Below are 13340 nucleotides of genomic sequence, written 5' to 3'. Positions count from 1 at the left end.
TATTAATTCTTTCTGTGAGAGTCTAGCAGTAGGAAAATACCACTAGTTTATCATTTCTTGAGTGTTAGCTCAGCTGAATATATGGCAGAGGCTTTTTCTCTTCCACAGTTTCCTGTGCTTCGTAAATAACAGGGGTGCACGCCTTCCAGGCAGCAATCTTGGGAGGCTGACTGGAGTTGCTATTAATTCTTTCTGTGAGAGTCTAGCAGTAGGAAAATACCACTAGTTTATCATTTCTTGAGTGTTAGCTCAGCTGAATATATGGCAGAGGCTTTTTCTCTTCCACAGTTTCCTGTGCTTCGTAAATAACAGGGGTGCACGCCTTCCAGGCAGCAATCTTGGGAGGCTGACTGGAGTTGCTCTGAGCCCTGTTACCTGGGGGAGCGTTGGTCAGGGGGACAGGCATCATGGCGGCAGCCGACTCTACCCAGCGCTGGTCTCCCTGTCAGCGGGTTCCACAGCTTCACTCACCTCTGTGGTTTCTGTAGATTTCAGCTCTACACTTGTCTCATTTATGCTTTGTAGCATAGCACTTATTGTTTGGAATAAATATTGGACTGTGTTTGAGTAGAGGGAGAATTTTATGTGTGTTTTACTTGGACCTGGAGCACACATACTGTCTTTAGGAAGGCATTTTTTAAAAAAATCAATTGAGGAAGGAAAAAACAAACCAGTACTACCGTGGTCCTTTAGTCATAGTAGAAACCAGGGAAAATGCTGCCCTTTTATGTGGTTTGGTTGGAAATTTAATTGTGGTAGAATTTACGGAGTCTCCTGTTCTGGGAAATCACTCGTTCTGATCTGTTTCATTCCTGAAACGTTTTAAAAGTACTTCTAACAAAACAACAACAAAAAAAGACAACAAATGGATACAAATAAATAGAAAAGGGAAATAGAAATAATGAAGTGGAAATGCAAGTTTCTATATAGCATTTAATTAATTAGCTTGTACATCATGTAAATGATCATCTCTCTCTTTCCTTGACTTTGTGTCTTCTTTAATAACTTGCTGTTTGAAGTCTCGTCATATGTGGCCTAATGTTTCTACTTAGCCTTTTTATTCATTGTTTTCTTAGTGAAGAAATGTCCATGATTATAGGAAGCTAGGTGTTTGGGCCACAGGATAATAAAAAAGTCATCACTACTCACTAGATAGCAGTACTTGAATTATATCCTATAAAGACAAATACATGTATACCTTTAATGGCTTTTTGAACTTATAAATGAGACTTTAAACTGCCAACATACCAAAAGGGAAAGTTACCCCACACACTATTTGAAACTACTTCCTGCTTATGATTCTATGGCTGCCTAAGATAAAGAAATGGAAAACAAGCAAAACTAATTTCCACTGCAAGAAAACCTATAAATGATGAAAGATAATGTTTATTTAAAAAGGTATACCTGACTTTGCATGAAGAGAAATCTCAGGAGTCAGAAAAGAGAGGAGAAAGCCAATCCTGAAGTATATAGGGTGATACTTCAGCAACACCTCTAGTTGAATCAAGACTTGTAATGTCTCAAGGTTTGGGTTTAAAAATACAGGGCCACCAGAGGCAATTTTGCCCTTGTAAGAAGCAGGTAATTGGAACTGACATCTGTGCATAAGGCCATCACCCTCAGAGTGCTTCCCCCACAAAGAAAGGATTCATATTAAATTTTATACAGCTCGGATAGATGAGGAAACTTTTTCTGTCTGAACCCTGGGTGAAAAAAATCAATAAATTTCTTGTAAGGAATTGAAACCTCATTGTGTTCCTTAGGTAGATTTTATAGACTGAATTTATATTGCCTGTATTATGATTTAATCCCAGGACAAGAAATTAACATTAAATTTGGTCCTTGGTCAGTGATACCTCATTCTGTAATACCTTTCCTATCTAGCTTCAAGTTGAAAAGCCTTCCCATTTTGCTATAATCAATAACTTAAGTTACAAAGGACACACAAGTGCTAAGAAATGCACTCAGTATTTTGGCTTTATCAGTTGGATTCCTTTTTCTTTTAGCATGTTTTCTATCTTATACAGAGAAGTGCGGTAATGGCTAAAGCATTTGTACCACGCTTTAGGCTGAAGGGGTCAACTTTTCATTATACTTCAAATATCTCAGCACCACGAAAAGCACTCAGTTTCATATTGTCCTACTTTGCTAGGCCTACTATAGAAAATGTGTAGGATCAGGTCAGAGGGTATGAATTGGAGAAACATTCTGTGGTTGGTGAGTCAGGTTTACAGGGTAATCGCTATCCTTAATACCAACCTGCCTTTACTTTCTGTTCCTCTCTTTAATCTCCCTTTCATCGCCCACTCATCTTTTCCCCTCATCTCCTTAAAAAGGTCCTCTCTGAAGTGTTCCCTACCTCACCCTGGCCGATATCCTTCTACTCTCTGACATTTTGGCGTATGTGCTATTCTTTTTTTTTTTTTTTTTTTAAGATTTTATCCATTTACCTGAGAGAGAAAGAGAAAGAGGGACAGAGATAGTGAGAGAGAGCACGAGTGGGGAGGAGAGGGAGAAGCAGGCTCCCTGCTGAGCAAGGAGCCTGATGCAAGGCTCAGTCCCAGGACCCTGGGATCATGACTTGAGTGGCAGGCAGACACTCCACCAACTGAGCACCCAGACACCCCCGCATATGTGCTATTCTGATACCCAGTTTTGACTCAGTTTCTCCATGTGGTTGGTTCAGGGTCTGGGAGATAGCTAGCTTAGAAGATAGTCTCCCTAGCTTGGAGGATAGTGCAGATCAAGGCAGGTTGTACTGACCAGTTCTTCTTCTTCTTCTTCTTTTTTTTTTAAATAGATTTTACTTATTTATTTGTCAGAGAGAGGGAGAAAGAGCAAGTGAGCACAAGCAGGGAGAGCAGCAGGAAGAGGGAGAAACAGACTTGCCGCTGAGCTGGGAGCCCAGTGTGGGTCTCGATCCCAGGACCCTGGGAACATGACCTGAGCCGAAGGCAGCTGCTTAACCGACTGAGCCAGCCACCCAGGTGTCCCTGACCAGTTCTTCGTGAAAGATTCTTTTCATGCATGCTTGTCCTCTAACAACACACCATGAGACAAAAGAATAGTAACATTCATAGGGTGCTAACATTCATTTATATTGCAAATGGTTTCATTACCACAGCTTGAGATTCCTGTACCTGTATTTCAGAATTTCAGAGCAATAAATTCTTTGAGTGTTTTTATTCTTTCAGACTTTCTCAGGCGAGGCATTATATAGCATTATATAACCAAAGTGTCTTCTAGTATCCAACACAGCTTTGTAGGAAGCATAAATCCCTATACAAGATAGGTTGCAGCCTTTTGACTCAGGAAATTGCAGGTATGAAAGTAGCTCTCAATCTTGGGGGGAAAAAAAAGTTAATTAAATATATTAATCTCCCAAATCCTAATACAGTTCTTCCTTTACTTAGGATGGGGTTGCATCCCTATGAAACCATCAGAAGTTGAAAATAATTAAATTGAGATACATTTAATACTTAACCTACTGAACTTCATAGCTTCACCTAGTCTACCTTAAATGTGCTCAGAATACTTACATTAGCCTATAGTTGGGCAAAATCGTCTAATGCAAAGCCTATTTTATAATAAAGTATTGAATATCCCACTTAATTGAATACTGTACCTAAAATAAAAAGCAGAATGCTTGGGCGCAGAATGGTTGTAAGTGTATTTCATTGTTTACATTGGTGATCACGTGGCTGACTGGGAGCTGTGGTTCACTGCCACTGTCTAGTATGATGAGAGGCTATCATACCTCGTGTTGTTAGTCCAGGAAAAGATCAAAATTCAAAATTCAAACTGTGGTCTGTGTTGAATGCATATTGCCTTCATACCATCCTAAAGCTGAAAAATTATAAGTGACCATTGTAAGTCAAGGACTACCTGTATTTTATTCATTCTCATGTCTTTAGAACTAACCTTTTTTTGTTACTCCACAAAGTCCCCTAGTTGTATTTTTTTTTTAAAGATTTTATTTATTTATTTGACAGACAGAGACCACAAGTAGGCAGAGAGGCAGGCAGAGAGAGAGAGGAGGAAGCAGGCTCCCTGCTGAGCAGAGAGCCCATGCGGGGCTTGATCCCAGGACCCTGAGATCATGACCTGAGCCGAAGGCACTGAGATCATGACCTGAGCCGAAGGCAGAGGCTTAACCCACTGAGCCACCCAGGTGCCCCCCCCAGTTGTATTTTGAATATTGGTTTATTCTATGTCCAGATATATACAATTAGGATTTCCCAGAATATGTCACTTGGACTTTGTGTTTTGTTTTATGTTTGTTTGTTTTGTTTTAGCTGAGGATCCTTCAGAACAGTTGCTTTAGTATGGTTATGCAGAAGTGAATAAATTGAAGACCTCGGTCCAGAAGCATATCCCTGTGGGTCAGGAAGCAGATAGGGGAGCTGGTGTTTTGTGACAGCAGAATCACAGATAGCCCAGTGACAGAGCAGGACACAGAACAGCACCTTTTACTACAGAAACTACCCAAACGAACAACATGGTTCTCAAAAATCAACTTTGAATCTATAAAACAGAATGCAGTACTTCCCTCCCTTCCCATCTAGCATCTCAGCAAAGCAATAATAGTTGTTTTTTTTTTTTTAAAGGGGCCTGTGTGTGTGTGTCTGTGTGTGTGTGTGGAGAATAATAGCTTTCAAAGGGAATTTACTGGTAAGAGTAATGTGTTCTTTTTTTTTTCTTTAAAGATTTTATTTATTTACTTGACAGAGATCACAAGTAGACAAAGAGGCAAGCGGAGAGGGAGAGAGGGAAGCAGGCTCCCTACTGAACAAAGAGCCCGATGCGGGACTTGATCCCAGGACCCTGAGATCATGACCTGAGCCGAAGGCAGCGGCTTAACCCACTGAGCCACCCAGGCGCCGCCCCAGCAATAATAGTTTTAATAAGTGTGCTGCCAGAAATGAATGTGATCAAGTAAGTTTGGCCAATGCGAACATTGGGCAAAATTTCTATAATTAAGGACTTCTCCCTTAAAGGTAATGTGCCCTGTGATTGTTCTAGAAAATAATACAGTACACAGTGTGTCCTGAATACATTTGATCAGGGTACATTTCATTCTGAACCATCCCTTAATATCTCTATAAACTGGTGTTCTGAGGTCAAGGCAAGGGCATGCCATGCTAAAGTCTCAGGAAGGACCTCAGCCTGTAATATCCTATGCATTTTACTTGGCGTAGATTCACTTGCCTCAATCACGAACCACCAAGAACGGTCTTGTACTAGAAGCTAGGTAAAAGTTAGTTCCCATACTTAAGGACGTTGTGATCTAAACCAAGATTAGCTTTGATTTTTATTGTTATTTTTAAATTCAGATTCTTACTCTGCCATGGACTAGATATGTCACATATCATACCTAAGCCTTAGGTTCTTCATCTGCCGTATGGGAATAATAATAGCACTCAAACCTTCAAGGAAGAGACCAGGGTAGCTCTTTTTTCTCTTTACTCTAGTGCTTAGCATATCCAATATTCCGAATTTTTGCTAGGTGAAAGAAATTATGAATGCATGCAGGGATCAACAAAACTTTTGAGAAATAATAGAATAAAGTCCAATATGGAACTCACCAGTTAAGACCTGAAGAGAAGTGAAAAACAATGAGGAGAACCACATGGATTGTTTAGTCAATGAAAATGTCTCAGAAGAGGTATCTTGAAACTGAACTTGCATTTATGCCATAACTTTTCACAAATACTCTATTCTGCTACTGGTTGTAAAGATTAAGAACTTTGATTTTTACTAAGATGGTGTAGAGTTTACACATGCATAGACTGAAAAACAATATATTTACCCTGTTTCACCTAGAGTTTGTCCTGCCCTTGATGCCAAAATATTAATACAATGCAGTGTGGCTCACAAAATGGCAGATACAACATGTTATTTCCACATGGACAGTCTTCAGTTTGTAGTCCCACAGAGAATCAGATGCTTTATTTACATCCCATTGAGATTTTATAATCTAGACATCCCTGTTATGTACAATTACTTGATATATTTATCTTTGTAGAGGTATACCTTGTTTTTTAATAAGATATGATTGAGACCAGCAGAGGACGTTCACGTAGATGAGTCAGCTATAGATGAGCAGAGACGTTTTTTAACTTTTGTAAGTATTTGAGGAGAGTTAGGAAATAAGTATATATTTACTGTATAGCATTTCAGGGCCATCTCCTTAATATGTATTATATGAAACTTAGAAATTCAATACAGTATTATTACTTCAAAGTGCACTTGTAAGAGATTTGTGATTTGAAATCAGACTCTTGGTTTTTTTTGTTGCTTTTTTTTTTTTTTTTGCATCAATTGCTAGGACTGTGGAGGGAAAAAAAAAACCTGTAATTTCCAGGTTACTGTATATAATTAATATTTCAAGCTTAATGGTACTGTCACTTGATTGTAATAAATTTTATCTGTACTTTCTGGCTTTTCTATTAGTACTAAAGTTTAATTAGAAAATAAAAATTTGGTGAAGTGGAAGCTTTATTTAGGTTGATGGGTTAGGAATTTAGTTTCTAGACAAGTCAGTCTTGGTATATACTCTCATGTCTGTTTCTGTAGATGGTTGATTATCTTATAATGCCTTTTATCCTGGTCACTTCTCAGATTTGTTTTAAAGCACATGAATATGCCTTAGGAAGTGTGAAATATATGATATACCTTATTTTTACATTTTGCAACATTCTCTGTATTAAAATCCAAAAAGTAATGATTACTTGCAGAGTAATATGCTTAAATTAAAATACATATATCTGTTTTAATGAAAGGACTGCATTATGACAGAGGAAAAGTATAACTCCTTTCTTTTCCCCATAAATTAAGAGTTTGCCTTCTATCTGAAAGAAGGTACAGCTCTTCACAGTCTAGAAATGCACCAGGTCACACATAGTAGGAAAAAAAATCCATATATATATTTAAAATTATTTGCCTCTACTAGGAAGATACAGCAATAAGAAGAGGGAATCTACCTTTAATAGTTTATGTAAATAGGAGAAAAATAATATATAAAGAATTTGTACATATGTTCAAAGATGGGCTAATTTCAAATATGTCTTCAGAAAGAAACAGACCATTTTTTCTTCACAAATCCAAGATATAATAATAAGAAACTCTCTCATTTAATTGATTTTAATAGTACTAAACAAAAGAAGAGTTATGTTTTAAGAAGTCATCCTATGGGCTAATGGCCATTTTGTTGTCATAAAAATCCTTTATTTAGCCCTCTCCACAAATAAGCTCACAGCAGGAGAAAGGCCACTAGTTAGAGCAATTTGGAGGATAAGTAAACAGAAGGAATGGCTAGGAGCATAGTGTCATCTGGCAGAGAGCTTATTTCCTGAATCCTGTGGATCTGGTTAAAACCCAACAGAGATGCCAATATGCTTCTCCTCAGTAAATGCTACCAGTCTCCACACCACCAGGCCCACTGAGGCTTATGTGTGGCATTTTATCCAAGCAGTCCTTTGCATAGCTGCACAGTGCCTGCAGTGACCTGAGTCAGTCATGCAAAGAGACTTTCTTAAGCTCACACCAATATTTTCTTTTAGTTTCCATTTTCTGCTGCTCCTGACCCACGGGTTGGTGCTATTGTTCAATGATGTAAGTGGAGTGGTGGAGGAAGTACTTTGTGCTCTTCTTAGAAACGATCTTGAATTTGTTTAGAAGCAAGGCTGAAAATCCCCAGGCTGAATTTCTTTACAAGGTTGCTGTCATGTGTGCACCTGGGACGCCCATCTCGTCAGAAGGGTGGGGAGAAGTGAGGTCCCTTGATTCCGAAGAGGAAAGAGTCAAGGCCCGAGGAGCAGGTGCTGGTAAGCGACAATGAGTTTGGGGCACGGGAATCCCACTTCGTTATTTTTAAGAGTTGGACAGAAACCTGTATTTAAAAAAAAAAAAAAAAAAGAAACCTCTATTTAACACTCCCTCTGTATCTGTTTTTCCAGTGTAAATATTCCCATTCTGTGTGTGTCAGGTGTGGTGTGATTTTGTTCCATTTTCTCAACAGAGTAAAGTTTCTAGCTATCAACTTTATCTTCATTCTTTTCCTCTGAAAAGAAATTACTAGATTTGTAATGTAGCTCTAGGGATTGTAAGATGATTAATCACATTCACTATTTATTTTCTTGTGTAATAGTCAGCCCAAAAAGATACAAAGATTAGACTGCCCGTATTCTCTGAAAATAAGGAAAAGCAACAGCAAGTTGTTTAATTGTGCATGAGTTTTGTTTTGTAGGCAGTGTATTCCATGCTTTGGTTCATGCTAATACAGAAAGTGAAAAATACTGGACAAATTAGAGTCATCATTAGTGGATAATTCAGTCCAAAAATAGGAAGTTTGTGTCACTTTTTCAAAATAATGGATCCCGGGTTCTTGAAAAGAGCTGAAACCCTTCCACACAGGCCTTGACCTGGACCATAGTAGCACAAGGTCAAATGGTGTATGTGAAGCAAGCTCAAAATTGCAATTGATGTTAGTTAGGCTTTATGTGTTCTCTCCCCAGGGAAATCAGTCTGCTGATCTTTGAAAGGCTGTGGAGTCACAGCTGAGTGAGAGCCTATGAAATATATAACCCCAAGGTGGGATATGTGTGGTTCAAAATGGATGAAGTGATAGAAATGCTCTAAATAAGTAAATATTGTAAATACAAACTTCTGAATTGACAAGATAAAAATGGAAGGGTTTTCTTTTTCTATGTATATGTGGACAGTGTCTTAGTGACTGACACTTGTTACTGTGCATAAGATCTCAAGAGTATGTGGTACCCAGAAATAAGTGAAAGGATATTTTAAAATGAAGTCGATAGTAGCCCCTTCTCATATTGATTCTGTATTTTAACTCTAGTTATGAAATCTATGTATACCATTTCAGAGAACTTATTTGGTTTACCAAATATCTTTTGTTAAAAACACAATTTGTTACCATTTGATTAATTTCCTCATATGGAGATACTTTAGGGAATTCAAGATAATTCTACCAAATTAACATAAATTCATGACATGGAATGAGAGGAAAATATTAGATTAATCGCATTCAGAATGACTTTATAATCTCAAATAAAGTCATACCAGTTAATGAGAAAAAAGGAAATATGAGAAAATACAAAAAAGAATTACTTCAAAATTCAGATACAATATAGTCACATGCAGTGAATTAAGATCTTTTAATTCAGTTGGCTTAGTCTGCATAGGTCTATAAAGTCCATAGATTCTTACATTTCAATCAAACAAAATTATACGGTATCACTTGGACCTAGGGGAAATTGGTGAATTGAGTTTTGAAAGTTTGACTTTCCTTCCATAGATTATCTTCAGTATACTTGCTGGGTCAGCAGGTCAGTCTCTAGACCTTAACATTAGTATGTGTTCTCTGTGACAGGGCCATAGTGAAAGAAATGTAAACTCAACAGGGATAAGAGTTCAGCCCCATAAACGGTTCTGGAAAACCCTCACTGGCTTCAGATGTAGGAAAAAGAGGTAGATGACTGTAGGCCCTGCATCACCATGGTATTCCACACCAGGTCACAGGCACCTTAACTCTGAGGTAATCCATCAAAATAATCAACTCCTACTTACCATAGTGTAGTGAAAAGCCTTTGCATGGACATTTAAGTCAGACAAAGTCAAGTCCAAATTCCAGCTCTCCTCCTTGTAAACCATTTGACTTAGGGCAAGTTAATTAGTGATTCTGACCTTCATTAGTAATATGGGTTAAGTAATACTGATTTTGCCGTATACCTATGAGAATGACATGTAGTAAGTAAAATTAACACAGCACAATATTTGGCACATAACAATTATTCAAATAATATTTCTTTCTCTTTTCTCTTCTCCCAGCAGCAGTTTGGCCAGTCTTTAACTTAAGCCAGTTTAAGCATCCTTATTTGGCAAAGATTCTAAATAGAGGCTAAAGACATGTTTCCTTAAGAGGTTGAAAACGTTGAGATTTGCCGATTTGTGTGAGGCTGATATTTTGCAGTTGATTTGGTGTTGGTGAGATGATCCATGGTTCAGTATTAATTTTTTTCTTATCAGATAATTATTTCTGACAGGTATATATAATTTAATTAAACAGTGCATTTAGTTTAAATAAATGAAAGATGGTTCTTAATTCTTCCCCTATTATCATTTGATCATTTAATCTTCTAAAACAAACTAGAAACAGTCTGCCTCTACTTTTCAGTAATATTCCCCAGTAATTAGAGAAGAGTATCATTGTTCATTGTTGTCTCTGGAATCTGAGTGATGTACCATGATAAAAATGAAATATCAGGAGTGACATAATATCACATCAACTAATATTTGTTGTTATTGTTGCTGTTGTTCTGTAATACATGATATGGGGTTGATAGAATAAATATAGTGACCTAACAGAGAATGATTCTGTGTGAAAAAGACTACGAGTTTGTGATTCTACAATCATCAGAAAACTGCATCTTTTAATATAATATGACGCACACACACACACCCCCGCCGCCAACTCCCTGGCAAAACCTATTTGGAGCTGTCCTTTTGCCCCCTGGAGATGAGCCACTATTAGCACTAGGCTGGCCATACCGGAACACTTTTGTCTTGTTCTCAACAATCACTCCTGTACTCATAGTTGATGCCTCCTGGTGCCAGCTGTTGTCATTGAGCTGAGTAAGACCTCTCAGGGAAACTGCAGGGGAAATGGTCTGTTACACAGAGCTTGGCAGAACCATTGCCAGTGACTGATAATGGGACCAAATCATTTCAGGTGAGTTTTATGTGTTCCACAAGCCAGCAGGGGTCTGCTTGACTTTGTAATCTTAGCTTATGGATATCTCAGTGCAGTGTCACTGGGGGCATAATAGGAGGAGCTCTTTAAGCATATGCCTGAGTCTTTTCTGTTGTGCTGGTTTTAAGGGACCACAGCATTTCATTTAGTTTCGTTTCGTTTCTCTGCCTATGGGAAGGTAACATCTTCAGAGCATTATTTCAGGAAATGGTTAATTACAGACTTACCAGAGCTTTGGTGTTTGCTACAGTGGGAACCTCTTTAGTATAGCACAGAGCACTATAGATTAATGCGGTAATCAATGAGAATCTGTACACTGCAGAGATCTGTTTTGATGACAGCAGCACTTATGGCCTTGTTTAGTGTCACCGTTGTATAATGTTGGACACTGCAGCCTTTTTTTTTTTTTTTTTTTTTTTGGTTTTGATTTAGAATGCAAGGACCACAAGGAATTTTAAAAGTTCTTTTGCATTTTTGGCGGATTTTTTATTGTGTTGTGGATTTGCTGCCTTTTCTAGCTAGAATTTAGTGCTTTGATGCCAGTAGCATTTATTTAACCACTCCGATGCTGCTGTTATGTTTGCTGGGTTTCTGCAGTTTCTCCTACTTCATACGTTGCACTCAGGAGCAGGTAAACTAAGCTATATTAATCTTATACATAAATGTAAAATTCATGGAATATGTTGTTTAATTATCCCAAGAGTAAGATACTAAAGTGCTTCATTTAGAGCCTATCAATATAGAATAAGGAATAGTTTGCTTTTAATGTGGCAATTACACAAATAGATCATGATTTTAGAATATAGTGGTGATCATCGAGCTGCATTATATGAAGTTATTTTCATGTTTCAAGTGACTACCTGAAGCGTACATTAAATTGTCTGCTATTTAATATTTAACTTCCAGCTTGATGTGTGTGTGTGTGTGTGTGTAGTACACAATTCAGAAAGTATATATTGTCCTTTTCTGATCGACAAAAGACAGTTGTTTTCCCTGTTTACTGAATTTCACTAAAATTAGAAATCTTCAGAACTTAATCTTCTTAAAGAGAGAAAGATACCAGTTTCTGCATAGATTGTTATTTTGAAGTGTTTAGACAAAGGCTGCCAAGGCCTGCTTTCTCCTAATCGACAGTCCTGATTTTAGAGCACAGCATGGAATTGCCTGTGTTTCTGTGATGTTCAGCTGTGGATTAAAAGGAAAACTGTTCAGATATAACAAATAGAGAGCCCAGACGGAAAGAAAGAAACGAAAATGCAGTCTTTGGGTCAGCGGTTTGGGTGTATGACCTTGAGTGACAGAGTAACCAACCCCTCCTGACCCTTGTTTCCATTCTGCCTGTTTGAAAAGAGACGACTGTTACTCTCAGTGTGAACGACATAACGTTTTTCAGGTTCTCAGGATCCTCTGATGATGATTTCTGTGTAGAAAAAGACACTATTAAATTTTTAAAGGCGTACATTTTTCTTAATAAAGGGAAGGGATAGTGCTCTTTCTGTCTTGTCTTTGCAGGGTTATCACAGTTGAGGCTTTTTGGAAGGGAGATTATGGCTCTTTTAAATTAAACTGGTAAATCTCTTGGCTTCATTGTAACTATTTTGCCAAACTGGCATTGAGCAAGTTTGAGGTGTCCTGAGGGGACTTACTGTTAGTCTGTATTCCTTTGGGGAGAGAGGGAGAAGAGGCATCTCCAGGTATGCAGCAGCAGGGTAAGGTCCTGGATGCAGAGGCTCTGGGGCTCTCTGAAAGCCTGCCAGGGACACAAGCTCTCCTGGCTACTCTCTTGCTTCCTCTCAGGTACAGCAAGTACTGCTGAGAGCAACTGAGGAAAGCGCCTCCCTGCTCTTCCCAGCAAATGACTTTCAAGAGGTCCACTTTCTGCTGAGGACAAGATTAAAATCCAAGTGATCAGAGGCAAAAAGAAAAGAAGCAGCCAGCCACCTTCTGCTTGTAAAAGTATGAATCAGATTGCTGTCTATCAAATGCTAGTTAACATTCATGATAAATTACATACGTTCTTTCAAGAGGATAGAGGATTTTATTGTGAATTGAGCCATGTGCTTGCAGAGGGCTATATTTGCTAGCTGATAAAGATCATGAATCTCGTGTTCATGGTCACACTTACTGTGTCTTCTTAATGATAGACGTCCACTATTTTGAGATGAAGACTGAAGCAATGATGGTTCATGCTCCCATACCATTGCACCTGAGAGGTGAGAGGAAAATAATGTGATTGATTTCTCACTCTCTAGCTTTGAGGGAGCAGTCTGAGTTTACAGTCTCTACAAATATATGTATAAAGACAGTAACTTCAATAGTGAAGCAATTATCATACAGAAGATCGCCCACTCAGTTCTCTTTGAAGTTTGTGATATTGTTGGTTATTAACACATGGTCAAAAAGCTCTTCAGGAGAGGGAGATATTTTCATTCTGAATTATTGCCTATGAATGGCCCTGAGGAAAATTCTGTTAGATGATGGAATTCATTTGGAAAACAAAGACAAAATTAATCTCAGTGAACAGCAAGTATATATTCTGGGTAATTCTGGCATGTTAGGGAGAAGAAAA

At 38.1% G+C, this 13340-nt stretch overlaps 1 protein-coding gene across 42 annotated transcripts in view; it reads left to right on the top strand.

Moving 5' to 3' along the window:
* LOC111152143 (regulating synaptic membrane exocytosis 1) overlaps nt 1-13340 on the top strand; it is a 498025-nt gene that overhangs the window by 298329 nt on the left and 186356 nt on the right. For 35 of the 42 annotated variants that reach the window (XM_022510482.1, XM_022510480.1, XM_022510475.1 and 32 more), the window contains exon 1: nt 7727-7826. The exons of 2 other annotated variants lie outside the window; for them this stretch is intronic. In XM_022510482.1, coding sequence (XP_022366190.1) covers nt 7727-7826 — 100 coding nt within the window. Of the gene's footprint in view, nt 1-7726; nt 7827-11347; nt 11403-13340 lie in introns of those variants that run through there. 5 more of the 42 variants (XM_022510498.1, XM_022510481.1, XM_022510497.1 and 2 more) reach the window with 1 other exon arrangement.

This window comes from Enhydra lutris, unplaced genomic scaffold (assembly GCF_002288905.1).
Source record: "Enhydra lutris kenyoni isolate GAN:26980312 unplaced genomic scaffold, ASM228890v2 scaffoldscaffold28, whole genome shotgun sequence".
NCBI lineage: Eukaryota > Metazoa > Chordata > Mammalia > Carnivora > Mustelidae > Enhydra > Enhydra lutris.
Note: the sequence above shows the minus strand (reverse complement) of the source record. Positions and strands in the feature narration are given on the sequence as shown.